This window comes from Erythranthe guttata, chromosome 6 (assembly GCF_056151865.1).
Source record: "Erythranthe guttata isolate IM_541 chromosome 6, IM_541, whole genome shotgun sequence".
Lineage (NCBI taxonomy): Eukaryota > Viridiplantae > Streptophyta > Magnoliopsida > Lamiales > Phrymaceae > Erythranthe > Erythranthe guttata.
In genome coordinates, this window is record NC_142538.1 from 19,044,175 (window position 1) to 19,070,951 (window position 26,777).

The window sequence follows — 26,777 nt, forward strand, 5'->3', positions numbered from 1 at the left end:
TTATATCTAATCCAAAATTCAGATAAACAACTTAAAATCAAGAGATTAACAGAATATTAACAAAATAAATTTCTAAGAAATTAACCAGTAAAAAATATTCATATAATGGGAACAATTTCGTAATTAAATTAATTATTATCCAGGAAAACAAAATACCTGCTCTCATTGGACAATTGTATCTTTCCCGAAGTTCATTAGTATTGTTGACTCACTGACTTCTCCGGCGGCTGTATCGCCGTCCTACCAGGTTGCCGCCGATGATGGCGTTTTCATTGGCGCCCTTCAATTTTCCTTCCTCCCCTGTATGCAGAGCATCTTTCACATCTTGCTCCTCCTCGTCACCGTCGTCTCTTTCACTCGACGCCGCCTACATCAAACGCGCAGCCGAATTAGCAGATAGATCCTCCGGGTTCACAGCGCCGCACCCTAATTTTGGTTGTGTAATAGCTACTACTTCAGGCACTGGAGAAAGGGTTGTTGCCGGCGAGGGGTATTTGTACGCCCAGGGAACCACCCCGGCGGAGCTGCAGGCCGTGGAGGCCGCCGGAGAACGCTGCCGTGGAGCCACGGCTTATCTCAACATGGAGCCCAATCACTGCCTCGGCGACCAAAGTGCTGTTTCTGCCCTTGTCCAGGTAAATTAGCTTTCCCAAATAATTCTGTAATTCGCTCATTGTGTTTCAAAATGTTTTCTTTCTGCCTTCAATTTCGATTTTGAGTGTAGAATGCTTTTGGTCGGAAATTTTGAATTACATTGTTGTTCCACTACATTGCTAAACTCAGATGTAAATTTTGTGGGTAATGATTTTTTGTTGTTCAAGAATCAGAGAGTTTGATCTACGTGTGCTGCTCTATCAATTCATTTAATAGCCATTCTTTTATCACTAACATTGTGTTCTCAAGAGCTGCCCGATTTCCTGTTTGTCATTGATATGACTGGATGAGTGCGAATGCCGTAAGATAACTATAGAAAGAGACTTCTTTGGCACAGTCAGAACCGTAAAGCTGTAACCTTTGTTTGATTAATGTATGTTGGAGAGAATTGTCATTATTTTTCAGCTAAATTTGAAAGTTGTTGGAGCCAATTTTACTAGACTTTCTCACATTGGAAAAAATACCTCCTTTTGACCCATATATGGATATGTAGAAGTTTGCTTTCAACAGGATGCGGAAATATATGCTCGTTTTTCGTTCTTGCAATAGCCGTAATTTTCTTATCCTTGTGCCAGTTGTTTGTTGATTTACTCTAGTGTGATGATAATTCCACATTCATTTCTGAAGTAGAAGTTCCTACTGATTATTCGTGTTTAGGCAGGAATTAGTAGAGTTGTCATTGGGATTAGGCATCCTTTGCAACATCTTCGTGGAAAGGCTGTTCGTGCTTTTAGAAGTGAAGGATTGCTTGTTGATGTTCTTGGTGAGGATCTCCAATGTAAAACCGTAGAGGTAATGAATTCATAACTATTCAATTTTTTTGAAGCTATTTTTTTTACTTTTTATCCCGTCTTGATATTATTGACTTTCCCAACAATTCGAAAATCAAATAATTATTTGTACATGCAAGTGATTTAGATGCAATCATCTTAACTTCGAAAACACTTTACGGACATTGTTATACGTCTCATATTACATTTAGTAACCTATTTGCCTTCTTTGACTTTGTACCATAGGAATGTCTGAAGTCGTGTCTTCTAGTGAATGCTCCTTTATTGTATAGAGCCGCTTGTCGAGTTCCATTCTCTGTTCTCAAATATGCAATGACCCTTGATGGTCAGTTCAGTCTATTTCGTTATTTTTTATTTATTAATTCATTTCCAACTTATTATTTTCTTAGACAACGACTTCCAAGTAGCATCTGTAATTAGTGCAATATCGTAATATTATGCAGGAAAAATTGCGACTAGTAGTGGACATGCATCATGGATAAGCAGCAAAAAGTCAAGAACCCGAGTTTTCGAACTGCGAGGCAGGAGCGATGCTGTTATTGTCGGAGGAAACACTGTACGCCAAGACAGTACGAATCTCTAAACAGCTGTTACTTTTCATGTATTCGATACTCGAAAAATAAATCAAAAATAGTTATTCAAGTTCAACTTTGAAAATTGTAGATCCACGTCTAACAGCAAGACATGGAGGTGGGCATTTGCCCCAACGAATTGTAATGTCGAAATCTCTCGATCTCCCCGAGGTTGCAAACTTGTGGGATGTTACAGAAGTTCCCACCATGGTTGCTACACAGAGAGGTGCAAAAAGAAGTTTCCAGAAGCTTCTTGCATCGAAAGGTGTTGAAGTAGTTGAGTTTGAAATTCTAAACCCAAAAGTCGTAATGGAATATTTGTATGATCGTGGCTGTCTTTCGGTTTTGTGGGAATGTGGAGGTACATTAGCTGCATCTGCTATTTCTTCTGGCATTGTACACAAGGTATGCATATACGTACGGTACTATTACGAATGATTTTATTCTTAATTCGGGGTGATTGAATTGTCATGTTACGCATATTTTATGTTGATGCAGGTGCATGCATTTGTTGCCCCTAAAATAATTGGCGGCAAAAATGCGCCGTCTCCCGTTGGAGAACTTGGTATGGTGGAAATGTCACAAGCCCTGGAATTAATTGACGTGCAGTACGAGCAGGTGGGTCCCGACATGCTTGTGAGTGGATTTCTTCATCCAGTTCCTGACTTGACACCTGTCATCCCATCAATGGACGAAACTTCTGCAATCGATCCTACTGTTTCTCCATACGAAGCGAGCATCATTTTCTTCTACAAAACATGGGATCCTTACGGAGCATTTTCAAACTTCTCTTTACATCCGATTTGCTTGCCTGATGAAAACGGAGATTATTACAGCTGGCCCAGTGTGGAGCACTATTACCAGGTTCATTTCAGTTACTTGTGTCCAATACATATTTGATTTACATTTGTTCTTAGGTTTCCTTAAATTTTTGTAGGCTTATAAGTTTGTCGGCTTAGATGATCCTGCTGCAAGAAACTGTTTGAAAGAGATAAAAAACGCAAAAAGTCCCGAGGAAGCAGCTCGTCTAGGACGAAAAACACAGAGGCAGCGCCCCGATTTGGTATCACCTTTCGCATTTACTATTAATTTATCTTTTTAGCTGGCATAATTCGGTCCACCCGGTGATCAGTTAACTAGGATACTTTTTCGTCATTTGAATCTATTACAATTCGCATATAATACTCGGAAGAAAAGATGTTATCCAACAATTTGCTGTATCTTGAAAATTCTTGTCTGATTGTGATAACTTGATAATTATACAATGATTGGGCCAGACTGGTATTCGACAACTGGATTCTGAGCCCATCATTCATTAATCATATGGCAGGATCTTTCATGATTATTGATTTTATTTTTTTCTAATCACGATTCGTGATTTTTCTGTCAATGCCCATGCAGGTGAGATCGGATTGGGAATCTGTGAAGACGGATATTATGTATAGAGCTTTAAAGTGTAAATTCTCGACGTATCCTAATTTAAATTCGATGCTGGTATCGACAGTTGGATCAGTTCTGGTTGAAGCATCACCGCACGATCTATTTTGGGGTGGTGGTAGAGATGGAGAAGGGCTTAACTATCTAGGGAGGCTGCTGATGCAGTTGCGGTCGGAGTTTCTGTCTGATTCAAAGTCGAATGCAGCAGACAATAGTACTCGTAGACAAGAGGGAAACGAGGTTCGGAAATTGCCGTGAAAATTAGTAATCTGCGAATGTATATTGAGTGATGGAATTAATTATAGAGGTGAGAATATATTTTTGTAGCACTCGAAATTGTTGCACATTTTTGTTGCATATAATACAATAAATGGATTACATTGCAAGATTAATTTTTACTAGAAAGAAAAGAAAAAAAGACATAATGAAATGCCAGCTGGATAATTGTTATTGTGTGGTGAGCCAATGGTTTGATTGGACGGTTTCAAGAAATTTGAGCAGTAGTCAATTTCAAAGTCCCACTTGGCGTTGGCGTCACACCATATAAAATAATAGGTTGAATTTCTGACGTGGAGGGACATGAGTGGCTATATTAAGCAATATCCTACTTTTGAATTTTGACAACCATAACAATTTTATGTTTTTGAAAAACCTTAATTCGTACTTCTAATCTAATAAATAAATATCTCGTGTAATATTTATTAAGATTATGGGCATGGAAATTGACAGGTGAAGCTTAGGTTTCATCATCATAATTGATGGTTTAATTGAACACAGAAAAAACGAAAGAAAACTATGCTGTGGTCAATTGTTAGCAGTAGCACCGTTACTATAGTGCAAAGATATTTAGTAATTTATGATTATTCAATTATTTAGCCACTATAATAGAATACAATACAATACAATAGAAGCTACCTTGTACTAACCTTTGACACATTCAATTCAATCCTTGCCTAATTCTTGGTGATCCAACCTTTATCTACAACTATCATTTCTTCATCTTTATTATTATTCATTTTTCTACAATTCAATACTAAAATTGAACTAACTTATTCAATACATCTTGATTCCACATCTTTCGTTAAAAATAACATTCGACCACATAACGAACCAAATTTTAGCAAATATTTTCAATTGATAAGTTACGAAAACTCAGACTCTTCCTCCAGTTCGATTAGAAAAAAAAGATACGTACAATTCCAAACTCGTTTTGATTCAATTGCTTATCAAACTAGACTTGAATATAACCTTAAAAGGTCGATAAAATTCAAACGAACTTGAGCAATCTCGATTCGGTCTTTTATGCCCCAATTCGTGAAACCGAAAAAAAGGAGGCTAAATGAAATCCAAATTTCTAAGATTATATTATTATTATAATTATTTTACTATATTTGAAAGGATTGGGTTGAACAAAATAAATTGTTTTATCTTATGAATTATTCCTTAATCATAGGCATACATTATTAGAATAATACACCCTTTCATCATAATCTTAATCTCTTTCAAGATTATGTACGCACAGCCTTGCCTTATGCGTGCTCTGTATCTATATGTGTGTGTATGTATATATAATCCCATCCCAGCTGTCCACCCCCATCGCCCCTCTCTCTCTCTTTCACTGAACACTTTTCTCTGCAGTAGCAGCGGCGCCTTTTTTGCGATCCCAATTTCTGTTCACCACATTTTATTATTATTATTATTATTATTATTATCAATTTTTAATTTTTAATTTATAATTTGTTTTAGTAGCTTCCTTGTTTCGTTGCTATTAAATCTCTCATTCATTACCCGTGTCGAAGGTATCGCCTTGTGTTTCTCTCCGACCACCACCACCTATTTTCTATACAAAACACAGCTAGCTCCATTACTGATTCCCAAACTTCAATTCTTTCTTTCTTGCTGATTTTTTGATTGGAAACTCTCTTTGCTTATGCTAGTGTGTTGTGATCCTTAATTCTGATTGATTTCGTTCAAATCAAGTGTCTTAATAGATAGAAAGGGCACACTTTTTTTGTCAAAGATCTCAACTTTTTGGCTCCCTGCTCTGTAACCGTTTTTAGCTTTCTGCACATTGTTTTTATTTAAAGGATAAGGGTATATACATAAATCTATACATGTTCTAGAGGGGCCCTTTTAATGTTTTTAAGGATAAGGGTAGTTGAAATGTGAATATATGAATTAATTTACCCATTAAAGTGATTTGATGCTCAAAAGGGGTAATTGAGATTGATCATTCTTTAGAAGATTCATGATGGAATGTCAATTGATTTATTCTTGCCGAGATTATCATCCATTGATCGAGGAGTGGATTTTGTAGCTTGATTAGAGAGATTGATTTCAGTCGAAAGCCCTTTGAGAGGGATATATTTGTGATTGGGAATTCAAAACGGATCCAAATACGGAGAATAGGGGGTGTGACTGTGTGGGTGGTCTGGAGTGCATATTTAATATAATCAGGGCCCTAAGAATGGGTTCCTGCCTATCCTGTGAAAGCAGTAGGAGCCCTAGGGCAGGTTCTCCAATGGGGGTCCGAAAGAGGAAGGGGGGGTCGAAAAGGAGAATGGGGTCTCGTAATTCTTCCTTTGACTATAGGAGTGAGGAACAGTTGCATAGGACACCTGGCAGGATGTTCTTGAACGGTTCGAGCGATACTGCTTCACTCTTTACACAGCAGGGGAGGAAAGGTACTAATCAAGATGCCATGATTGTTTGGGAGGTTAGTTCTTTCTCTCTTTCTCTTCTTCTCTTCTTTAATTTGTTGAATGTAAGATGAGTGCAAATGATTTAACTTACGTATTATACATTTCGTTTCGTTAATTTTGTGCTACCATTGACATATTGACTTTTATCTGATATTGCTGATAACAACTTTGGTGGACGGTGTGTTGATGTATTTGCTGCAGAAATAAGGTTTATTGGAGGACTTTATTAGACTTATGCTTAGATTAAGACTCGTGGTCAGTTCTTTGTTACGTTTCATAGTCGATATTTGCATAAATATATGATACTCTGTTTCGTACGTGGTTGAACTCCGCTTAATAAAGGAGTTTGATTTCTGGTTGAGAAAATTTCCAACATGTATTCATAATTGCTGAATATTCTTGTTGCTATTCTGATCCAGGACCAAATTGGTTGTTTTACATGTTCTTTTTTCTAACTCTTCATCTAATAATTAGAGGTTTTCACCTAGTGCATGAATATGAACATCGTAAGAGTAGATTTTACCAGAAGATATCTTAATAACTGACTAGAAGTGATATTGATTCACTGATGTTTTTGTCGTATATCTTAGTCGAATCAGACATGAAATCTTCAATCTTTGTATGTCCCGACTGAATTCCAATGATCTTAAATCTCAATGCTAGTTTTGTTTCACAATAAAAATGAAGTCTTTGAACTGATTGTTTGTGAGATTAAATTGTCCAGAACTTCGGTTCAAGAACAGACACAGTCTTCTGTGGGGTTTTTGACGGGCATGGTCCTTACGGGCACATGGTTGCAAAACGAGTTAGAGATTGTCTTCCACTAAAGCTAAGCTCACACTGGGAAGTCAATATAAAGAACGACGAGATTCTTAGGGATGTCAGTTTAAATACCTCAAGCAGTAGGTGCTCCGAAGATGCTTCCTTCTTCTCTGCCGATACTGAAGTTGCTAGAGCTTCCATTGACGAGCAACCAGAGGTGTTCCATACTTTGAAGGAATCTTTTCTCAAGGCTTATAAAGTCATGGACAGAGAATTGAAAATGTACGCAAATATCGATTGCTTCTGTAGTGGAACTACAGCTGTCACTATGGTGAAACAGGTACTGTAAGAAAGTTTTGCAAATGGTGGTTGATGATAATTGTCGATTACACTCAACAATTTCTTGATATTGTTTTACAGGGTCAAGATCTTATAATTGGAAATGTTGGGGACTCGAGAGCTGTGTTGGCTACAAGAGATGAAAATAATTTGCTTACGGCGGTTCAGTTGACTGTTGACCTCAAACCTAATCTTCCAGGTATGGGTTTTTTTTTCGTTTGTTTTTTTTTTTTTTGGGGACAATTTACTAATCGCGTCTTGTGTTGCAGGGGAAGCAGAGAGGATTCGGAAATGTAAAGGACGTGTTTTTGCGCTGCATGACGAACCGGAGGTTGCACGAGTGTGGCTGCCAAACAATGACTCACCGGGGCTAGCTATGGCTCGTGCGTTTGGTGATTTCTGTCTAAAGGACTTTGGTCTTATCTCTGTGCCCGAAGTTTCGTATAGACGCATCACTGATAAGGATGAGTTCATTGTCTTAGCCACAGATGGGGTATGGAATTTATATTTAATATTTCGCAAACATTTTTATAATTTCAATGCAATATGTTTTGATTATATATAAATATGTATTGGGATTGCAGATTTGGGACGTGCTGTCGAACAAGGAAGTAGTGGACATAGTGGAATCTTGCTCGACACGTTCTAGTGCAGCTAAAAGCCTAGTGGAGTGTGCGGTGAGGGGTTGGAGGTCAAAATATCCGACTTCAAAAGTGGACGACTGTGCTGTGGTTTGCCTTTTCCTAGGAGCAGACGAGACTAGTTGTGCTTCGACGATAAAATCCAAACAAAGTATTATACCGGAAGATGCGACGGGAGAAAAAGATGAATGTCCAGGTCCGACTGGACTGAAGCGTTCTGGGACGGTGAGAAACGAGGAAAATGAGGTGGTTGGAGAAGAAGAGGATGGGGATATTGAAGAAGATGATGAAAGAAGGAGTATTGGAATTGGACAAGAGTGGTCAGCACTTGAAGGAGTATCTAGAGTGAATACACTTCTTACATTGCCGAGGTATGTACCGGGTAAAGAAGACGACATTGAGGCCAAGAAGGGTAAAAAATGACAGACGATCATCATCATCATCAAACTATTTATTTGTTTATTTATATATATGTTTAATTCCTTGTACTGATTTGTTTTTTGTAGAATGATAATTGGTTATGGTAGTTGTGGGGATGATGAGGTGGACCCAACGGCCGGATAATATTAGATTTCCAGGAGAGCCATCCCCTTTCTCTCTCTCTTTGTCTGTTTATGTTTGTGTTGTGTCTCTCTCATATATATTATAAGAATGGAGTTTTTTTGTTTTGTATCATCAACTTATAATTCTGATAATATAAGCTGCTGCAACTTGTTGATTGTTAAAGAGAAGAAAGAAAGCAGTTGATATTTATTTAATTTGGTTGTTAATCAACAAATTGAGAGAGGGAGAGAAATAACACAGTCATGAATTGAGTTGACACAACAGAACAAGCTGCAGGGAAAAACAACAACAATGCATATGGATGGAGAGCTATTTAATAATTAATGCATGCCATGCCGGCACCAATTTGATGGTTGAAAGCATCAATAAGATCATCATTTTCCATTTCCAAATCGCGTGGTGTTTGTGTTTCACGAATACAGACGCCATCAAATGTGAATGTGATTGAGCTATAGACAAGACCCAGTCGGTCGCAGAAATCGAGAAAGATCCTGCGTAGTGGAATATTCATGTGTGTGTCGAAGCTGTATTTTTCTTCCCCACCTGATTCATTGTACTTGATATGTACAACTATCTCAGTCTTCTCTTCCTTCACTTTGGCCATAACAAACACACACACAGTGACAGTGTTGTTGATGATATATATATATGAACTTATGTATGTATTGTATACAGTATATATAATATGAACTTCTCTTCCAGGTGAATATGATTCGTTCAAGTTCCATCCCCACCACAGTATGTGTACGGTCTAATTAATGAAGAGGCTTCTTGCTTCTGCCCACCAGCTGGTTCCATGATCCTGCACACTGTTCAACGTACTGACTAATTCATTCATTCATTCATTCATTTGTTTTAGTACATGCAATGCAAATATGCAATGCCAATGCATGATGATTAATGATTAATTATTAATAATGTAATTAATGGAGGATTGTTCGGCTCCTCCCATCCCATCCCATCCCATCCCATCCCATGCATCCTCCATCAATTAATTAATATTTTCAACTCTAATTAGATTCATTGGATGCATATATGTATTAATATTAATAATTAAATAAAAATACTAAAAAGAATAATGCATGATGAGTTAACATATATATATATATTGAAGACGACGATTCAGATTTCAGACAAATTAAAGCAAATACGATGGATTAATATTAATAAAAGTTAATTAATGAATAATAAAAGATAAAAGGACGTACGTACATGTGGACATTTTGATCATTGAAAGCATCAACAATGTCTCTGTCTTCGTCCATTAATTCATTAGACAAGAAATCGAGTTTGTCACAGAAATCACTGCTAGCGTACGTAATGTAACTAACTTCTTCCATGTGCACGGGTGTCAAATCTATCTGTATTCTTCTTCTTACCCTTTTTCGTTTCTACTTTATACATACAACTATCATATCGATCTCATCACCGCCCTTTTTGTTTTTTCCTTTTGTGATCGAACAACGTAACCCTCTCTGCCTTCCATTATATATATAGATCAGAGGTTGTTGATATGTATGTTGTAATGACGTACAACAATCTTTTTAATTTAGCTGTCGTCGTTTCGTTTGTTGCATGCAGTGAATTAAAAAGGGAATCATTAACTTATAATGATAATGATACATGATCAGATTTTGTCCAAGTTGCTGATAACTTGTGAGTTTCCCACTGATGTCTGTCTAGGGCACAGGAATCACATGATCAATTCATAAGATGAAATAACCAACACCCTAGCTACCGAGAGTGTATTATAATTTATATATATATATAAGTTCATAATTCATACATAAAACATAAGCCAAAGCACCCATATACCAATATATACTAGAACTCGTTGGATTGGTATCTAGATTTATGATGAGTATGCATCAAGTACGGTGCTAATTAATGATATATTATTTATTAGTAGACGACGACGACGACGATGACACCGCCTCCAATTTGGTCGTTGAAAGCATCAATAAGATCGCCATCCTCCAATTTTAAATCGCGTGGGGTTTGTGTTTCACGAATACGATAACCATCAATCATGAATCTGATGGAGCCGTAGATCAGATCTTGATTGTTGCAGAATTTACGAAATATCTCCTTCAATGGAACATCCGTGAAGGTGCTGAAGCTGTACTTTTGTCCACCCTTTTCGTTGTACTGGATATTCAATATTATCTCACTCTTTTCTTCCTTCACTCGCTGCGCCCCCGCCGCCGCCATCCTATTTTATTATATATATATATATATATATATATATATAGGATCTTAATTACCTTGTTGCTGCTGCTGTTGCCTGTTGATTGATGCATGCAGTCATATATATATATATATATGAGAGAAATTATAATCATTCAGCTTCTGCAGGCCGGTGGCTCCTGAGTTTCCCCACTGTACGTACATCTTAATTAATTAATCACAACATGCAGGCAATATAATCATGATTAATATTGACTGAATAATAATTATAATTAGTTCATAGCCAAATTCGATGTTCCAGCTGAATGCCTGCCGACTGTTGCTAAATGCTAACTATGTATTCATTGCCACAATTAAAGAAAGTTTTCATAAATTGCAATTTATGAAATTTTAAAGAATGGATCGGAATTATTTGAAATAAAATAAAAATAATTTTCCAACATTATTTGTTGGGTTAAAAAAATAAAATATTAAAATGAAAAATGAAAAAAAAAATAAAGGATTTGATTTGAATTAGTCCAACAATACATCCTCAAAACTGCATCGGATCCATGTCAATGGCGGAGGGAGGAGGCGATGACGTCAGCCTCATCTTCGTTTACGGCACTCTGAAGCGCGGATTCCACAACCACAAGCTCATCGATTCTCTCATCCAAACAACCGATGCCGCATTTCTCGGCCCCCACACCACCGTCGAGTCATTCCCCCTAGTTTGCGGGCCCCACGGCATCCCCTACCTCATCAACCTTCCCGGGTCGGGTACCCGGATCCATGGAGAGCTATACTCCGTCTCTTCGGGCCTGGGCCTGGCCCGCCTCGACGAGCTGGAGGGAATTGACCGCGGCCACTACGAGAGACTGCCGGTGGCTGTATGCGGCGGAGAGAGAGTGCGGGTGGTGGAGGCCTATTTCGCACACCGGGAATTTGGGGAGGCGCTGTGGAAGAGATGTGGGGAGGAGGGGTTGAGTGAGTACGGTGTCGATATGGTAAACAACTACGTGAGGAGGGAAGATAGGCCGCCTGAATCTGATTTCATCCTGGATATCCACAAATTCATTTCACAGGGCAAAATTTGACATTTTCTTCTTCTTGTTTTGGATATTCATCAGTTCATTTCAGTGCAAATTCAGATTTTGATTATTTATTTCAATTTCAGTTACAAAATCCATGACAAAACAATATTTCACTGGTTATCTAGCTTTCCACTAGTTTTTGTTGCATCACCATGGGAACTACATTTCACATTGGGTGTTTCGTCTTGTGCTGACATGGCAAGCTCAAGTTGTTTCATATCGATCAACTCTGGTGCGGAGATGTTTTCCCAGCTCCGCTCCGAGAAGAATGAAGTTGCACAACCATCCAACCCTATGTGAGTAACATGCTTTACATCTGTTGGAACCCCAATTTCCATCCCAATTTCCGCCTCCATCTCATCCTTGTACACTGAACAACAGACCATTTAGTGACTACTAGTAGCAAATATCGAATGAATGGTATCCATTTCAAAGTTGGAATTTTATTACCGAATATCTGAGACAAGTTCTTGAATAGCTTTTGCAATCTTGGAAGGGCGGTCCTCAAAATTTCACCTGATAAACTTCCATTATCCAAATACTCCTCTTCTTCATCCTTCTCCTCGTCACCTTTTCCTTCACAGCCAGAAGAAAAGCTATAGTTAGCTTTGGCCAAAGTGAATGGAAAAAAACAAGATTTATTTTCGCATTTTGCATGAGAATGTTTGTACAATATATTAAAAAGGTTTCTAGAGAGAGAGAGAGAGACGAACTTGTGGGAGTTGAGTCTGTATAGAACTTTGATCTTTTATTATGTTGAATCACGACAGGAATGCTTGATTCGGAGATGCAACCGGCATTAAAGGGAAGGAGTACAAATCGTTCGAGTCGATCTCTCATGTTGAAACAAGTAATTATCTGGCTGGAACTGTTGGAATACATATCTAATATATATTTATATATATACTGCAAGCAAGCAGGGTGGCTTTATTCTCAAGTTATAATTATACTAAGAATTTGGGAGTCAATATCCACTCAAGTTTGATTGCAGCAATTAGCAAGACTTGATAGATTCTTAGTTCAGTTGTAGATGTTAACTATATATATCAATTGTGATTGTTAGATTTTGATGCACAATATACATTTTCCTTTCTCTCTCTGTCAGTTCCAGTTTGTTCGGTGGATTCTTGTTTCACTTACCTCACTTAAAAGAGAAGCCAACAAATCTTTGTTTTTTTCTCTCTTTTTCACCAAATAGTTCATTAGAGTGTACCCTGTGAGAAATGAGGATTATTCTTCAGCCTAATGATTTTTCATTTTCCCATTTGGTTCTTTTTTCTCCGAAAACGAAAGCACCTTCTTAGTTAGACGCCACCAGAAACGAGTGCATTACAAGCAACACTTTCTTACCACTATTGTAGCCGGAGACAGACATATATGCTTCACTTTTTCTCAATTATTCTGCATTGAAAATATTACCCACCATTTACCATTATTTTCAAGAATGCAACAAATAAATTTCTTTTCTAGCACTAGATCCAGGATTGACCAGGAATTTTTCTAACTTCCCTTTCAAGCATCAAACCTCTAACTTTAGCTGCATCCTCCCATGCATGGTTTGCTGAATAAGTATTCGATATCACAAGATAGGAATCGGATTCATCGGGGTCCAGTTCGAGCAGTTTCTTCGACACCCAATTCATCATCTCAACATTCTTGTGAAGCCAGCAAGAAGATACATATGATTTCCAAACTTCTCTCAAATGATGGATCCCGTTTTCATATACAAAATCTTTGATCTCCTTTAAGTGACCCGCTCGCCCAAAAAGATCCACCATGCAAGCAAAATGTTCGATACCAGGTTGGATGCCATAGACATCTATCATCGCCTTAAAATACTTGCAGCCCTCTTCTATCAAACCAGCATGGCTACACGCAGTGAGAATCCCGACAAAGCTCACTTCGTTCGGTCTAATACCCTCTTTTTTCATCAACTCAAATAGCTGAACTGCTTCATTTCCCAACCCGTGCATTCCGTAACTTGATATCATTACACTCCAAATTACGACATTCCTGGTTCGGGTTTGTCTGAAAAATGACAGAGCATCATCCAACTTTCCACATTTGGCATACATGTCAATCATGGATGAACACAGGATAACTTCTTGCCCGTGTCCTAATTTCAGCGTGCGAGCATGAATTTGCTGGCCGAGCTCCAAAAGAGCTGTATTAGCAGAGGCAGAAACGACACTAGTGAGAGTGAACAGATCTACCTCAACTTGCTCATGAATCATTGAGTTGAAATATACCAAGGCATCTTTTACCATACCATGTTGAACATACCCAGCAATCATTGTACTCCACAATACAGTCCGAGCGTTTAAATCATCCTGAGATCCCTTAGAACATGAAATCAGTTTCAATTCTCGGAAAATCACGGAAGCCTTGTCCATTTTCCCGCATTTACAGTACATATCAAGAAGTGAAGTGCATGCAAATGGATCTTCATTTACCCCACTCCTAAGCATCTGGCAATGAATCTGCCTCCCTAGTACCAAACTCTTTAACGAAGAAGCCAAAACCAACGATATAGAAAATGTAACTCTATTAAACGCGGTTCCAACTTTCACCATATCATGAAGAAGCTCCAATGCATTTATCTTGAGCCCCTGTTGCAAAAGTCCGCCGATGATAGTATTCCAACTTGAGACAGTCTTGATTGGCAATCTCCTGAAGAAATCGAGAATGTTCTCCATGTCACCCTTTCGTAAGCTTGCAGCCATCACTATATTCCAAGAAGTGGAATCTTTAATATCCATCAATCCAAAGAATCTTTTCACGTAATCGAACATTCTAAATTTAGAATAATGATCGAGAACAGAATTATGCAGTGCAACGTCCACATCGATCCCATTTCTCGTTATCCAGCCATGGATTGCCTTCCCCATTAGAAGCCCGTTATTGACAGAAGCACAACATTTGAGCGCAGTGGACAAAGTGAAAGCATTGGGAGCAACGATTCCCTCATTCTGCATCTCAGTGAAGTAATCCAAGGCAGTCCTATGGTGCCCGTATCTCGAGAAGCCCGAGATGAGTACAGTCCAAGTTCGAACATCTCTTTCAGGAATTTCATCGAACAACTTGCTGGCATACTCCGAATCAGGAAATTTCAAATAGAGGGACAAAAGATAGTTAAGAAGATGAAGGAGGTGAGTGGAGCCATTTTTTATGAGGGTGGAGTGATAAGACTGCGGGTTGATGTGAGAAAACGAGGAGTAACATACCAACTTGTTGATTTTGTACTTGGAGTTTATGATGCCTGTTCTTCTTATTACAGAAAACAGTAATTTAGCTGGCATAGAACCTTCTTTTTTCTTTTTCTTTTTTTTTCTAATTAATTAATTGATTGGCTGATAAAGCTACTAAAACAATAGGTAGGATGAAAAAAGAGAGATTTTGAAAAAAATGCCACAAAGCAAGTGATATACAAGTAGCGGGATCAGGATTAAGGATTTGCTGATTTTAATCCACCGCCGAACCTAATTCAGACTTGTTTCCAAACAATGCGAATTGAATTTTGGTGTGATACTCTGTCTAGCTTACTTTGAGATGATTAAATAGTAAATAGTAAATACCAGCAGCTGATGTGTGTGTATATATATACATATAAACATGTATTTTTGTTTATGTTACAGATGAAATTGATGGATATTTTATTGTTAATGAGAAAACCGAAACAGAAAGCGAAAGATGCAAACAACTGATTGAGCTTGTCTTGTCTAACACAAGAAGAATCTTGTTCAAGATTTAAAAATCGAACAAATCAAACAGCTAGTGTTGGTTGTGTGCTGCTGCTGCTGCAGTTAACATGCATGCATCATGAACACACAAACACAAATATGTCTTATTACGAAAAATTCCTAAGTATTTTGTCGTCAACATCCCATATTACCAAATCATCATAAACATATCCAACAATATTTCTTGATGATTCCAAGAAAAAGAAAAAAAATAAAATAAAAAGTAAATGCAACCGAAGCACGGGAAGCTAATAATAACACACATCCATCCATCGAACCATCATCAACAACAACTTATTCTTCTTCCTCCGCCTCTTCCAGCCATTTTACAAATGGCTCCAGTGACTTGACAAAGTTTTGCCTGTAACAAACCACCAACAAAAGAACAACTGTAATAAGTCTTATGTGAACAAGTCAAACAATACATCAAAAAACAAGGGGCAGAAGAGTCTTTGCACATATGCATATTCATATATACAGTACTTCTAAAAAAGAAGAAAAGCTAGCATAATACCTCCCCTTGAGGTTTGTTCCTTTACCAAACCAGTGAAGGATAGTGTCTTCAGCAAGAACATCTTGGTCGTACAGTGACTTTATTATTTCAGGGAACAATTTCATCAACTTAGCATCTTCATAGCACTGCACCTGAACTTTGTACACAAGTTCAAGCTCCAGTTTTCCCGACGTGCAGAACGCATTCAGCAACTTAGCCCATGTTTTCACCTGCCAAAATATAAATATATATATCAGTATTTCTAATCATTCATATTCGCTTCAAATATCTAGCAATTTTTAATTCAAAAAATAAAAAGTAGAATTACCTGACGCAGAGCGGAATTAGCATTCTGCTGCTGATTTTTGCCGGACCATTGGACAGCATCCATCAAGACATCCCAAAGAATGCGAACAACCTCGATATCTGGAAATTTAGCATCTTTGACATGTTGTTTCACAGTTTCTATGACTTCAGTTACATCAGCTTCTTCTGCTATCTGAGTAGTTAGTGAAGATTTCATTTCCTTAAGCTTCACCTCGAATGTCTTCTTTTCGTTGTACTCGACCAACTGTAGAAGCCCTTCCTTGCTGTGACAAGATAAATTCAAACATCATTAAATTCATCTTAACGATCACCAATCTCAGAACAAACACCATCAAAAAGAGATGAAGCATGATAGAAAGCAAACCCCTTCCTCCTTTTTATGTGAACTCTGAGAAAAGGTACAGTTGCTTACGTGAAATGCTCCGATAAAGCTTCAGGTGTCCGCTTTGTAGTTGGGAAGAAGTCAAGAAGATTGTCCTCCATTTTACCTCGTTTGAGAATAGAAATGAGGTCATCAAGGCTATTATCAACCAGATATTCCTTAAAGAAATCTGTGATAAATGAGAGAACTAGCCCTTTGGCAACAAGGTTATCTTTGAGTAGTGGGTGAAGAACAGTCTCGGGTGGGAGACCAGACAACTTCTGGGAAAAGGCAAGTGCAGTGAAAATAGCAAGCTTCTTCCTTTCATCCTCTTCGAAAAGTTCCAAAGACTGCAAGAACTTTTGCATAACATTTTCAAGATTCTTTATGAGGAAAGGCCTTCTCCTCAAAAGCTTCTGTATGTATATCACAGATGGCAAAATGACTTCACGTGTAGGCTCGCACTCAAATATTGAGTAAGGATGGCGCTCCCCCTCGTCAAGTTTGATTGTGCCAGGTTGTGTACGGGTCCCTCTGAAGACCACCTATATTCATTAAATAAATAATTTCAACCCACAAAACCATCGCAAGTTCAGCACACCAAAACAAGTGGTACAGAATTCTTTTTTAATACAATGGCAATTAATTTAGAAGAACATATTGTAAGACTTTAAAATAGAAAATGCATAGTAGCCGTGAGATTAAAGAAGTTCGGTCGGTACTTAATTGACACATAATTAAGAAGCAGGGAAAGAGCATAGGTGAGAATTTGGTGTTTTAGATGATTTTTTTCTTAATCCACAAAGTTCAGCTTAGTTACCAGAACATAATCTGATGCCTCACGGTTAGAAAATCATTCCACTAAGAATTTTAAGACCGACAGACTTCGAGCCAAAGACAGTTGTTTCTGTTCTAGAAAGGGGAAGGAACATGCCTCATCCTTGAGAATTTTACAATTATATCCCACGTCCAACTATTTATAACTCAACCACAATAAAATTAACGAGTATTTCTAAGCCTTTGGGGCCAAAACATGTGCTTCAAGAATGTTTACATGAGAAGAAAGATAAACCAGTTATTTAAGTACAACAATCAATTCTACGCTTCTACTTTCAAACATATCAAAATCATACATGCAGCAGACATCATCCTGAGAACTTACCTCAAAAAAGGTGTCACCATATCTTGAAAAATTAAGGTCTGAAGATTCAATGGCCTTTGCTATAAGTTCCTGCATGACACACAGTTGCATCGATTAACACTTTGCATTACCAAAGGCGATCAGGGCATAATTAATCTCTAAATTAAAAAAAAAAAAAAAAACAGGAAAGTTATAGAAATACCAGATCACCAGCATTATCCAAATAAATCTGGACCACTGCATCCGAAAATGCTGCAGGGTCCAGGGGCGCAGCTATATTCCGTTTGCGGGTCTTAATCCGCGTGCCTCTGTATCGACATTATAGAGACAATACCAAACATCAAAACAGAAGTAGCTGAAGAGGTATGATACGCAATCAAACCTACTAAGTATCAGCTTAAGGACAAGATTGGCGACTCCAAGAATCATCAAGAACTAAAAGAAAACTGAACATTTAACTTAACTAGCCCAATTTGCTTTGAAAAATCAAAAAGTTTACATCTTTTATCTCAATCTTGTAACATATCGAGTAAAAGAGCTCTAAGTGAAAACAACCACAGCTAATAAAACAATTACTAAAAAAATACCAAGCAAAATTTGCCAACAACTATGATTAAATACTTGATTAAAACGTTGTCAAGAGACTCACCCGAGAGTGGGTTTCTCCTTCGAGCTGCATGAAAAGAAAAACAAACACAAAATGGTAAGAACTCACAAAATCTGACAATTTGAGACAAGATTACGACTACGTTGAAATAAAAGATTAAAAAATATCTCCTTTCAGATCCCACTAACAGATTAATACCCTAAACGGTGAAAAAATGTTGAGAAATGCTAAATAAATAGGGAAAGGATCCCCTTTAGCTACACCAATCTAAGAAAGAAACAAAAAAAACCAAGATCAAATTATGCAGTAAAATAATGCAATGAACGATTACACATGTAAAGAAAAATGAAAAGGGCAGATCTGATTATAGAAGCGGAAGAAATTAAAAGGAAAAAAAATAAAAGCAAATATGGATTTGACAGTGGAACCATTTACCTCATAAACCGATGTTAGGGTAATCAAAGAGAGGGCGGACTCCGGCGACGCAAGTATTTACAGAGAGAGAGAGAGAGGAGAGAGGAGAGAGGAGAGAAGATGCAAATCGAAAAAGGAAAGATATTATAATATCTGAAAAAGGAAATATAAAAATAAAAAACAACCGAAACGAGATAATAATTAATAATACAGTTAGTAAAAAGTAGAAGAAACGAAGCTTAAGGAACGAGTGCTGAAACGTAGTTGTAGCTCTCGGCTTATAAGGCTTTGTGAATTTTGGGCATGTGGGATCCACTTTGAATATAGTTTGATTTACAATTAATTCAAATTTAAACAAACAATTAAAAAATAAATTCGTTAGATAATTATGTTGGGCCTAGCCCATCAGTATCCAGGCATTATTTGATTTGGCCCAGAATTTATCAACATTTTATTATTAAAACTAGAAAATTCATCATTAGATGACTCCCTTCCATTTGTAATATAATTCACCTCGAAATTATTTGAATATGAATAGATTCTCTTTTAAATCCACCAAGATTCTCTCTCCTTATTCTTGTTTTTATCATTAGCATTAATAAAAGGCCGCGCTATTTGGAATCTCAAAATGCACTAACTTACTAAGATGAAGACTTGAATTACTAATATCCCCTCATCACATCATATTCTGATTTCAGAGAATAAAAAGAGAGATGAAGGAAGAACTTTTGCTGCCACAACCGTCGTCATATCGTTGTCGCCCAACCTTCCCGCAAGTTTTCGCCGAAAGATTGATCATCTAGCTATAAAAATACATTAATTAATTGTTTGTTTTCTTACTTTTCTGTAGAATCTTCAATATTGATGTCTTATGACGTCATGATGTCCTCCTTTGGTAGGAGTTGAGGTTTTTGGAGAAGATGAAGAGATTTTTTTGAAAATTGTATGAGTAATGGGTTCATGAAGAAGAGAGGAGGTGTCGGTGTAGTCTTGCGCTAAGGAATTTGGTGGTGTTTTATGATTGCGTGTTTTCAAAATTGACATCACATTGTTCGAGTGTACTTTTCTCGGCTCTTATAGTTTGAAATAATGATTCTGTTTATTCATTTATCGAGTCTTGCTGCATAACAAGCATATGTCACGTATGAATACAATACTGTCGTTATTCGTATATTCGTTCATTTTACCTTCCTTGGTATGAATCACCTTCAAAAGATTTGAGGTGTTTGTTGAATTAAGCACATACATAAAAAGAAAGAAGTAGCGAAACATATATACTTGCTGATCAAAGACTCAAAGGCATGTGGATTGTGGAACCATTAATTCAGCTGATTAATTTGAACTTTGAAGCATAAAGTCTAAAACCAATTTTATTTGGGTGTCTCACCACTGCGCCAGAAGAAGAGGGCATTATTAAAAGTTTTGGCCACTCGGGCAATTCATCGAACACCTGGTGCCCGGCCACAAACGTAAAATGTAAAATCTCAAACAAAAGACAAATAAAAAAAAAAAACCATCTAGTCCTCGGAGGCATTGTTGTCGGAAATGGCGTCGGGGGTTTGGTCTTGATCAGCGTTGATGAGATGATTCATGTCTCTCATTCTAGTCCTCGCAACGTTTGCCACAAGAACTGATGGATGATGAGTTAATTCCAAGAAGAAGAAGAAGAAGAGATGTAATTAGAGCACAAAATTATAATAAAATAAAATAAAATAGGAGATCGATCGATCGATCGGAATGGTGATAATATATGTACCGGCTGCAGTTCCGAAGGTCCATATCCACAGAATCTTCAGTCCTGGATTCTTCTCTCTCCCCATTATTATATTTCTTCCCTCACCTCACTTTTTTTCTCTCTCTCTCTCTCTTTTTACACTTCACACACCACTACTCATCTAATACCTTTTATTTCCTATTATTTTGGAAAAACGAATCTCAAATGAAATTAATCTTTTTTATTTATTTAATTAGATTGGACATCCATAAATTAATTCGTTTGATGCACTTGTCGAATTAAAAGTTGTAAAACTTCTTAAATTGTTGTTCAAAAAATTGAGAAAATAACATCAAACTAAACATGTTTTTTTGTTTGTTTGCTTCCCCAACCATAATACAAACAAACATTAAGTTATGTTCCAATATAATTAATATTTTTTTGAACAACTTTAAGCATTATTTGATTGCAATAATGTCAATTGTTTACACTCATAAAATGAAAAATACAGGCTCACATAAAATTAACAGGGGCCAATTATATAATATTTAACTAGCCTTGCTCATTTGTGGAACCTCTTAATTAACTCATGTTATGGCGATATATATTTACTTTGTTCCATCTTTTTTAAAACATTTTTTATAGAATTATTCATTTCTGTATTGGCAAGAAAACATTAGAAATAATAATCTTGACTTGACCACATTTTTGTACATGGAACATAGTCGTGAAGAGACGATATTATATATAATTCCCACAATTTTATGGTCTCAATAAACATTTGCACCAACCTCCTTATGCTTTTCTTTCAAATATATTTTTTTACGCCATTAATTGTATCAAAAAAACAGAGGGGTTTCAGTTTCACACAATAAAATAATTAAACAAAAAGAGTTTGATGCAAATTTTCTTTAACTCAAAGAAATTTTATATATTTACTCAATTTTTTGTTTGTATAGATGTGTAATGTAATATATGTAATTGTATTATTTATTTGACGTTATATGCATAATTAAATATAACAGATGATTGTGATAATATAATAAGTGCACCACAAGTGGCACTTTGCTTAATATACTTCCAATTCTTGCATTGTGATCAGTTTAATTTGAGAAACAAGTATAACGTATTTTATTAAGGCTACAGTACTCTATCAACGATGATACTTGCACGGAACCTGTTTGAATGTTTCCAGAAAATAAAATATAATTTGCGAATATGCTGTCAAGCAAATTAAGCCACAGCCTGCAAATACATTTATATTAAGCATGTATCCAATTGAATGAGATCATCAAGGGTACCCTGTCAATGTTTTTTCATTCATAGAAATATTATTTGTGCTAAAAGTCAGATCATCATCGTCATCAAGAAACCTTCAAACCCCTTAACATATTTTTAGTTTTAATTAATACTAGCTAATCCAGACACCTGACCGTAGCTAAACACGGTTTTGTGTTACTATGATAATTTAATTAACTAATGCATACTGCTTCAAACATTTTCACCTATTTAAATAAGTGCACTCCAAATCTTCTTCACTACATTAATCATCCACAACAGCTAATCTTACTACCTAATTAATTAAAACATTTCAAGCTATCATTATTAAGGAAAAAACAATGATGAAGTACTCCAAGTTTGCAGTAGCACTTGTGCTGCTGTTGAGCCTTCAGATTTTTAGCAGCGCCGTGGCTAAATCGAAATCACCCCAGAAACTCAAGGTCGGGTTTTACGCATATAAATGCCCACACGCCGAAATCATTGTCCGCAAAGCCGTCAACAAAGCCGTGTCACTCAATCCCGGTTTAGCCGCCGGCATAATCAGACTGCATTTCCACGACTGCTTCGTCAGGGTATGTATGCAATATTATTAACACGTATGCAGCATTAATTCGAAGATAATATATTACAAAAATATTTATCCAGGGCTGTGACGGTTCGCTGCTGTTGGACACCGTGGCTGGAAAGCCAGCGGCCGAGAAAGAAAACGTGGCAAATTTCCCAAGCCTACGTGGCTTTGAGGTAATCGACCAAGCCAAAGCCGATATCGAAGCTGTCTGCCCCGGCACCGTTTCGTGTGCGGACATTCTAGCATTTGCCGCTCGAGACAGCTCACTCAAAGCCGGATACATCGGCTACGAAGTCCCCTCTGGGCGAAGAGACGGCCGTGTTTCTCTCAGTTCAGAAGTGCTCGCAAACCTACCACCACCGTTCTTCTCCGCCGCCCAACTAAAGGAAAACTTCAAGAGAAAGGGGCTCTCGCTCGACGAGATGGTCACACTTTCCGGCGCACACTCCATCGGTGTTTCTCACTGCTCCGCCTTTTCCACCAGGCTCTCTGGGTTCAACGCCACCTTCGATAAAGACCCTTCTTTGGACTCTGGTTATGCTGCTTTCCTGAAAACTAAGTGTCCAGTTCCGGCGAAAGGCGATCCTGCGGTGAGCAATGATTTTCAGACGCCGACGGTGCTGGACAACAAGTACTATGTTAACTTGAAGAATCACAAGGGGCTTCTAACCTCCGACCAGACACTTTTCGACAGTTCCCTGACGAAGAATCTGGTGTTGAACAATGTTAAGTACGGGTCTGTTTGGGCTAAAAAGTTTGCTGCTGCGATGGTGCATATGGGTTCCATTGATGTGCTCACCGGGAAACAGGGCGAGATCAGGAAAAACTGCCGTTTGGTTAATTAACCGATCGAATTAAAGATTTGGGAATTTTTTTCTTAATATTGGTTTGTGTTTGTATTCTTTTAATTGTTTTGTCTGACTGCGTGCATTTTTAAGTGTGAATAATAAAAAGAACAATAAGAAGATTGCATGTTTTGATGTAATTTGTATGGTCTAAATTTAATTAGGGTTTGTTCTTTGTAATATGTTTGATTTATATAGTCAAATGTTACTTTGTATAGCTTGTCTCAACTATGAGAAATAGTCATTTTATTTTATACACTAATTTGTGGGGAATTAGCCATGTCAACCCTCTGAAACGGTCCAGTGGGGAATTGATACGTGTGTGGAGCAGCTAATTAAATTAATAAAGTTGTACATGGCAGTTGACATTTGTTTCCTAGGAATTGGTCAAACCACAATACAAATTTTATTTATGGGTATATGATCAGGCAGAGAGGGTAGAATATATTTAGGGGTTTATTGCATTCGGTATCAAAGATTAATAAATTAAAACATATTCCACTTTGATGGAAAGAACAAAGGAACAAAGAACATAAATTCATGAATCAAATTTTAACAACACCGTACCATGAAAATGTAAGGAGAAGGGTAATCGAAGTTAATTTGAAAAAAATGAATACAACGTCACGCAAGGATTGAATCTTATAATGATAAAAATATATTTAGAAATTAAGCATGCAGGCATGATTAGCAATCATCAGTTGACGAGGCGGCAGTTTTCTCGGATCTCGCCCTGGGTGCCGGTGAGCACGTCAATCTTGCCCATTTTGACCATTGCAGCGGCGAACTTCTTAGCCCATGCAGGACTGTTCTGAGCATTTTTCAGTACAATTTTGGAGGTCAAAGTGCTTGTCATAAGTACCTGATCCGACGTAAGAAGTCCCTTTTTCTGCTTCAACAGCTCGTAGTACAAATTGTCCAAACGTTTCGGAGTTATGACATCCTGATTCACCGTAGGGTTCACACTTGGTGGACCGGTGGCATTGGCAACTGGCGCCGGGCAGATATTTCTCAAGAAAACGGCATAGTTAGGGTCGAGAGTGGGGTCCACGGTCGGGTATAGACGTCCGTTGAAGGAGGTGCAGTGAGCAATTCCAATGGAGTGGGCCCCTGAGAGTGTCACCATTTCATCGAGTGTGAGACCCTTTCTTGCAAAATTGTCCCTGAGTTGAGTGGCGTTGAAGAAAGGTGGGGGAAGATTGAGAAGTGGGTCCAATGTGTTGGACTCGTTTCCATCACGACGTCCAGCGGGGACTTCGTAGAATATGTCACCAACTCTCCATGAGCTGTCTCTTGCGGCAAATGCGAGAATGTCGGCACAAGAAACGATTCCAGGGCATCGAATCTCCAATTCAGCTTTTGCTGCGTCGATTATCTCAAAACCTCTTAAGCTTCCCCGGTTTGGTATACTTTGCTTTTCCGAGTTTGCTCCGTCCAACAACACAGAAGCATCACATCCCTGTAATATGAGTATGTAGAACAAAAGCAATTAATTATCAGTAGATATAGTGTTAATACTCAATTAGCTAGGTCATCAACATGAATAAATATATATAGCTAGTGCGGGTGTATATATATATATATATATACGATTACGAAGATGCATGATGAATAATAAATATGTACAGCGCTCATACCCTGACGAAGCAGTCGTGGAAATGAAGCCTGATAAGGCCGGCGGCAAGTCCAGGGTTGCGGAAGACGAATTTGTTGACATATTTTTGGACAATGGCTTCTGCGGGTGGGCATGATTTTCTGTAGAAGCCAACTTTGAGGCCGGTGGTTGAGTTAGCGGCAGAAGAAACCGAAACAAGGAAAACCAAGCAAGACAAGAACAACGCAATGGCTGCCAATTTGGTGGAAGCCATAATTGTTGTATTAATGTTAAGTGCAAAGTTAAATTTGATGTGGATGCCATGGATGGATAGTTTAGGGGATTATTTATAGTCTGCTACTGAATAACTGTTAAATGTTTGTTTAATTCCAATGGAATTGTTAAATCCAGGACGTGTGTACATGTCACGAACTTGTAATTTTATGCACTCGTCAAAGTATTGATGAATTTCATTTATATACTTAATTTATACAGTGCTCTATTTCCCCTATCTAGCTGGCATAGATATATCTCACTATTTGATATTCTCTTCGTGCGGCCGGTAGGTAGAGACATGATCAAGGTTCAGCTGGTTGGTATGGTCTGGAATATTCTTGTGGTTAACGTAAGTTTTGCTGGTTAATTAATACTTAATCCCGTTGAACCGTCAAAGATTATTAATCAACAAATTGAAATTAATGTGGACCAAGTTCACAATTTTAACAAATCGGAACCGGAACCGGAACCAATTTCTAGCGAGAGGATTGACTAATAATATTTTGGAACTTCGTGTATAATTAATCCCACCATCCACTAATATTGTACTCTCCCATTCGTACAGTACAGTACACACCCCCTTGCACACACACACATATATATGTATGTGGGTGTTCTGTGTGGTTTTGTATGTAAATTTATGGTGCACGATTGTGTTTCACAAGGTGTAGGATATCAAAAGCCCAATATAGTAACTCTAACCCTAACTGTCATAGGGTAGTGAAGTTCCTTGTCGCATAAGTAGCGACATGTACGTACGAATGCTATAACAACTGCTCCGCTGTCTCCGAAAATTGAATTATTTAATTTGTGAAGATCGCGGCGTACCAACGGCTATACGGTGAGACCTCAATAGTGATAACATTGATTGAATGTGTAGGATATGGGTGGGATCGACCAATCCTTAAAAATCACTATTTGGTCTAATATTGATGCCTAACCAAGGGGCCGGGGTGACTTCGTTGTTCTTTCCGAACTAAAAATATTAAAGTTAGGTTATAAATCTCGAGATGAGATGAGGAATTTGTAACCCCTCATTTCCCAGCGTTGGGGCCGTCTGGCTCATTCCAATTAACAATAATGATAGTAATTAGATAGTAGGGTTTGAATTATTAGTTCTATGGTTCCAGATGATAAACCAATACGAATATATATAATAGATCTATATGTCCAATTCATGAAACTACGAGCTACAAGCCTTTTGACTTTCTCGTTTGAACTATCTATGAACTAGACATTATTAGCTAGTATTTGATCATGTCCAATACGATGATACTTGCACGGAACTTGTCAAATAATTTAAGCGAAAGTTTCATCGATCACAAAAGAATTTTAAAAAAATATATATTAAAATATAATTCTCCAATGTGGTCAAACAAATTAAGCCACAACTTGTGTATATACATAATCCAATTGAAAGGTACATGCAGGAATTGGAAAACAATTCGGGTAACGTGTAAAAGTTAATTCGCTGATAGAAATACTGTGATAAAGTCAGACAAAAACTGCTCATCATCATCAAGAAACTTTCAGACCCTAATGACTTATTTTTAATTAATAATTAATACTAATCCAAACAGCTGACTGTAGCTACACACGGTTTTGTGTTATATGGTATAATTGAATTAAATAATGCATACCAACTATTACTATTTCAAACATTTTCACCTATTTATATAACTTCACTTCAGATC

The 26,777-nt window shown here is 37.5% G+C and overlaps 9 protein-coding genes across 9 annotated transcripts; 4 read left to right on the forward strand and 5 right to left on the reverse strand.

Annotated features, from left to right (window-relative positions):
* The first annotated feature begins 8 nt into the window (after window positions 1-8).
* LOC105955438 (cytidine/deoxycytidylate deaminase family protein) lies at window positions 9-3,979 on the forward strand. The gene is made up of 8 exons (XM_012979160.2): window positions 9-635; window positions 1,312-1,446; window positions 1,671-1,770; window positions 1,889-2,014; window positions 2,109-2,422; window positions 2,516-2,881; window positions 2,955-3,080; window positions 3,419-3,979. Exons 1-8 carry the CDS (start codon window positions 258-260, stop codon window positions 3,710-3,712), a joined length of 1,839 nt encoding a protein of 612 aa, XP_012834614.2. The 5' UTR covers window positions 9-257; the 3' UTR covers window positions 3,713-3,979.
* A 769-nt stretch (window positions 3,980-4,748) lies between these two features.
* On the forward strand, window positions 4,749-8,573 carry LOC105955441 (putative protein phosphatase 2C 33). The gene is made up of 5 exons (XM_012979165.2): window positions 4,749-6,170; window positions 6,881-7,258; window positions 7,339-7,456; window positions 7,527-7,750; window positions 7,842-8,573. Exons 1-5 carry the CDS (start codon window positions 5,922-5,924, stop codon window positions 8,319-8,321), a joined length of 1,449 nt encoding a protein of 482 aa, XP_012834619.2. The 5' UTR covers window positions 4,749-5,921; the 3' UTR covers window positions 8,322-8,573.
* Window positions 8,574-11,200: 2,627 nt separating this feature from the next.
* On the forward strand, window positions 11,201-11,842 carry LOC105955443 (putative gamma-glutamylcyclotransferase At3g02910). Its single transcript, XM_012979167.2, has one exon. The coding sequence runs from the start codon at window positions 11,201-11,203 to the stop codon at window positions 11,723-11,725; it is 525 nt and encodes a 174-aa protein (XP_012834621.2). The 3' UTR covers window positions 11,726-11,842.
* Window positions 11,763-12,725, reverse strand: LOC105955439 (CRIB domain-containing protein RIC4). Its single transcript, XM_012979161.2, has 3 exons — window positions 12,436-12,725; window positions 12,173-12,298; window positions 11,763-12,092 (listed from the first exon to the last, which is right to left on the reverse strand). The coding sequence occupies exons 1-3, from the start codon at window positions 12,602-12,604 to the stop codon at window positions 11,833-11,835; spliced, it is 555 nt and encodes a 184-aa protein (XP_012834615.2). The 5' UTR covers window positions 12,605-12,725; the 3' UTR covers window positions 11,763-11,832.
* Window positions 12,726-13,108: 383 nt separating this feature from the next.
* Window positions 13,109-15,243, reverse strand: LOC148770343 (pentatricopeptide repeat-containing protein At5g16860-like). Its single transcript, XM_088820189.1, has one exon. The coding sequence runs from the start codon at window positions 15,019-15,021 to the stop codon at window positions 13,195-13,197; it is 1,827 nt and encodes a 608-aa protein (XP_088676315.1). The 5' UTR covers window positions 15,022-15,243; the 3' UTR covers window positions 13,109-13,194.
* A 301-nt stretch (window positions 15,244-15,544) lies between these two features.
* On the reverse strand, window positions 15,545-19,065 carry LOC105955437 (uncharacterized). Its single transcript, XM_012979159.2, has 8 exons — window positions 18,827-19,065; window positions 18,434-18,457; window positions 17,987-18,092; window positions 17,806-17,874; window positions 16,695-17,188; window positions 16,284-16,545; window positions 15,977-16,185; window positions 15,545-15,823 (listed from the first exon to the last, which is right to left on the reverse strand). The coding sequence occupies exons 1-8, from the start codon at window positions 18,829-18,831 to the stop codon at window positions 15,757-15,759; spliced, it is 1,236 nt and encodes a 411-aa protein (XP_012834613.2). The 5' UTR covers window positions 18,832-19,065; the 3' UTR covers window positions 15,545-15,756.
* A 1,146-nt stretch (window positions 19,066-20,211) lies between these two features.
* On the reverse strand, window positions 20,212-20,666 carry LOC105955390 (basic leucine zipper/W2 domain protein). The gene is made up of 2 exons (XM_012979107.2): window positions 20,562-20,666; window positions 20,212-20,435 (listed from the first exon to the last, which is right to left on the reverse strand). Exons 1-2 carry the CDS (start codon window positions 20,623-20,625, stop codon window positions 20,323-20,325), a joined length of 177 nt encoding a protein of 58 aa, XP_012834561.2. The 5' UTR covers window positions 20,626-20,666; the 3' UTR covers window positions 20,212-20,322.
* Window positions 20,667-22,056: 1,390 nt separating this feature from the next.
* Window positions 22,057-23,353, forward strand: LOC105955389 (peroxidase 5). Its single transcript, XM_012979106.2, has 2 exons — window positions 22,057-22,372; window positions 22,446-23,353. Exons 1-2 carry the CDS (start codon window positions 22,139-22,141, stop codon window positions 23,211-23,213), a joined length of 1,002 nt encoding a protein of 333 aa, XP_012834560.2. The 5' UTR covers window positions 22,057-22,138; the 3' UTR covers window positions 23,214-23,353.
* Window positions 23,354-23,655: 302 nt separating this feature from the next.
* LOC105955385 (peroxidase 5) lies at window positions 23,656-25,124 on the reverse strand. Its single transcript, XM_012979103.2, has 2 exons — window positions 24,851-25,124; window positions 23,656-24,672 (listed from the first exon to the last, which is right to left on the reverse strand). The coding sequence occupies exons 1-2, from the start codon at window positions 25,079-25,081 to the stop codon at window positions 23,911-23,913; spliced, it is 993 nt and encodes a 330-aa protein (XP_012834557.2). The 5' UTR covers window positions 25,082-25,124; the 3' UTR covers window positions 23,656-23,910.
* Between the last annotated feature and the right edge of the window lie 1,653 nt (window positions 25,125-26,777).

Excerpts from the sequence above, each read along its gene's own strand:
- LOC105955437 (XM_012979159.2), bottom strand. Across the intron at positions 17,875-17,986 it reads TGGATAATGCTGGTGATCTG|GAACTTATAGCAAAGGCCAT; the intron begins GTATTTCTATAA and ends TGTGTCATGCAG. Across the intron at positions 15,824-15,976 it reads GGAACAAACCTCAAGGGGAG|GCAAAACTTTGTCAAGTCAC; the intron begins GTATTATGCTAG and ends GGTTTGTTACAG.
- LOC105955439 (XM_012979161.2), bottom strand. The coding sequence starts at position 12,604 with ATGTATTCCAACAGTTCCAGCCAGATAATTACTTGTTTCAACATGAGA. Across the intron at positions 12,299-12,435 it reads TACAGACTCAACTCCCACAA|GAAAAGGTGACGAGGAGAAG; the intron begins GTTCGTCTCTCT and ends CTGGCTGTGAAG. Across the intron at positions 12,093-12,172 it reads GAACTTGTCTCAGATATTCG|TGTACAAGGATGAGATGGAG; the intron begins GTAATAAAATTC and ends TCTGTTGTTCAG.
- LOC105955385 (XM_012979103.2), bottom strand. The coding sequence starts at position 25,081 with ATGGCTTCCACCAAATTGGCAGCCATTGCGTTGTTCTTGTCTTGCTTG. Across the intron at positions 24,673-24,850 it reads TCCACGACTGCTTCGTCAGG|GGATGTGATGCTTCTGTGTT; the intron begins GTATGAGCGCTG and ends CTCATATTACAG.
- LOC105955390 (XM_012979107.2), bottom strand. The coding sequence starts at position 20,625 with ATGGGGAGAGAGAAGAATCCAGGACTGAAGATTCTGTGGATATGGACC. Across the intron at positions 20,436-20,561 it reads GACCTTCGGAACTGCAGCCG|TTCTTGTGGCAAACGTTGCG; the intron begins GTACATATATTA and ends ATCATCCATCAG.
- LOC105955389 (XM_012979106.2), top strand. The coding sequence starts at position 22,139 with ATGATGAAGTACTCCAAGTTTGCAGTAGCACTTGTGCTGCTGTTGAGC. Across the intron at positions 22,373-22,445 it reads TCCACGACTGCTTCGTCAGG|GGCTGTGACGGTTCGCTGCT; the intron begins GTATGTATGCAA and ends ATATTTATCCAG.
- LOC105955438 (XM_012979160.2), top strand. The coding sequence starts at position 258 with ATGATGGCGTTTTCATTGGCGCCCTTCAATTTTCCTTCCTCCCCTGTA. Across the intron at positions 636-1,311 it reads CTGTTTCTGCCCTTGTCCAG|GCAGGAATTAGTAGAGTTGT; the intron begins GTAAATTAGCTT and ends ATTCGTGTTTAG. Across the intron at positions 3,081-3,418 it reads AGAGGCAGCGCCCCGATTTG|GTGAGATCGGATTGGGAATC; the intron begins GTATCACCTTTC and ends ATGCCCATGCAG.
- LOC148770343 (XM_088820189.1), bottom strand. The coding sequence starts at position 15,021 with ATGCCAGCTAAATTACTGTTTTCTGTAATAAGAAGAACAGGCATCATA.
- LOC105955441 (XM_012979165.2), top strand. The coding sequence starts at position 5,922 with ATGGGTTCCTGCCTATCCTGTGAAAGCAGTAGGAGCCCTAGGGCAGGT. Across the intron at positions 6,171-6,880 it reads ATGCCATGATTGTTTGGGAG|AACTTCGGTTCAAGAACAGA; the intron begins GTTAGTTCTTTC and ends TAAATTGTCCAG. Across the intron at positions 7,751-7,841 it reads TTGTCTTAGCCACAGATGGG|ATTTGGGACGTGCTGTCGAA; the intron begins GTATGGAATTTA and ends TTGGGATTGCAG.
- LOC105955443 (XM_012979167.2), top strand. The coding sequence starts at position 11,201 with ATGTCAATGGCGGAGGGAGGAGGCGATGACGTCAGCCTCATCTTCGTT.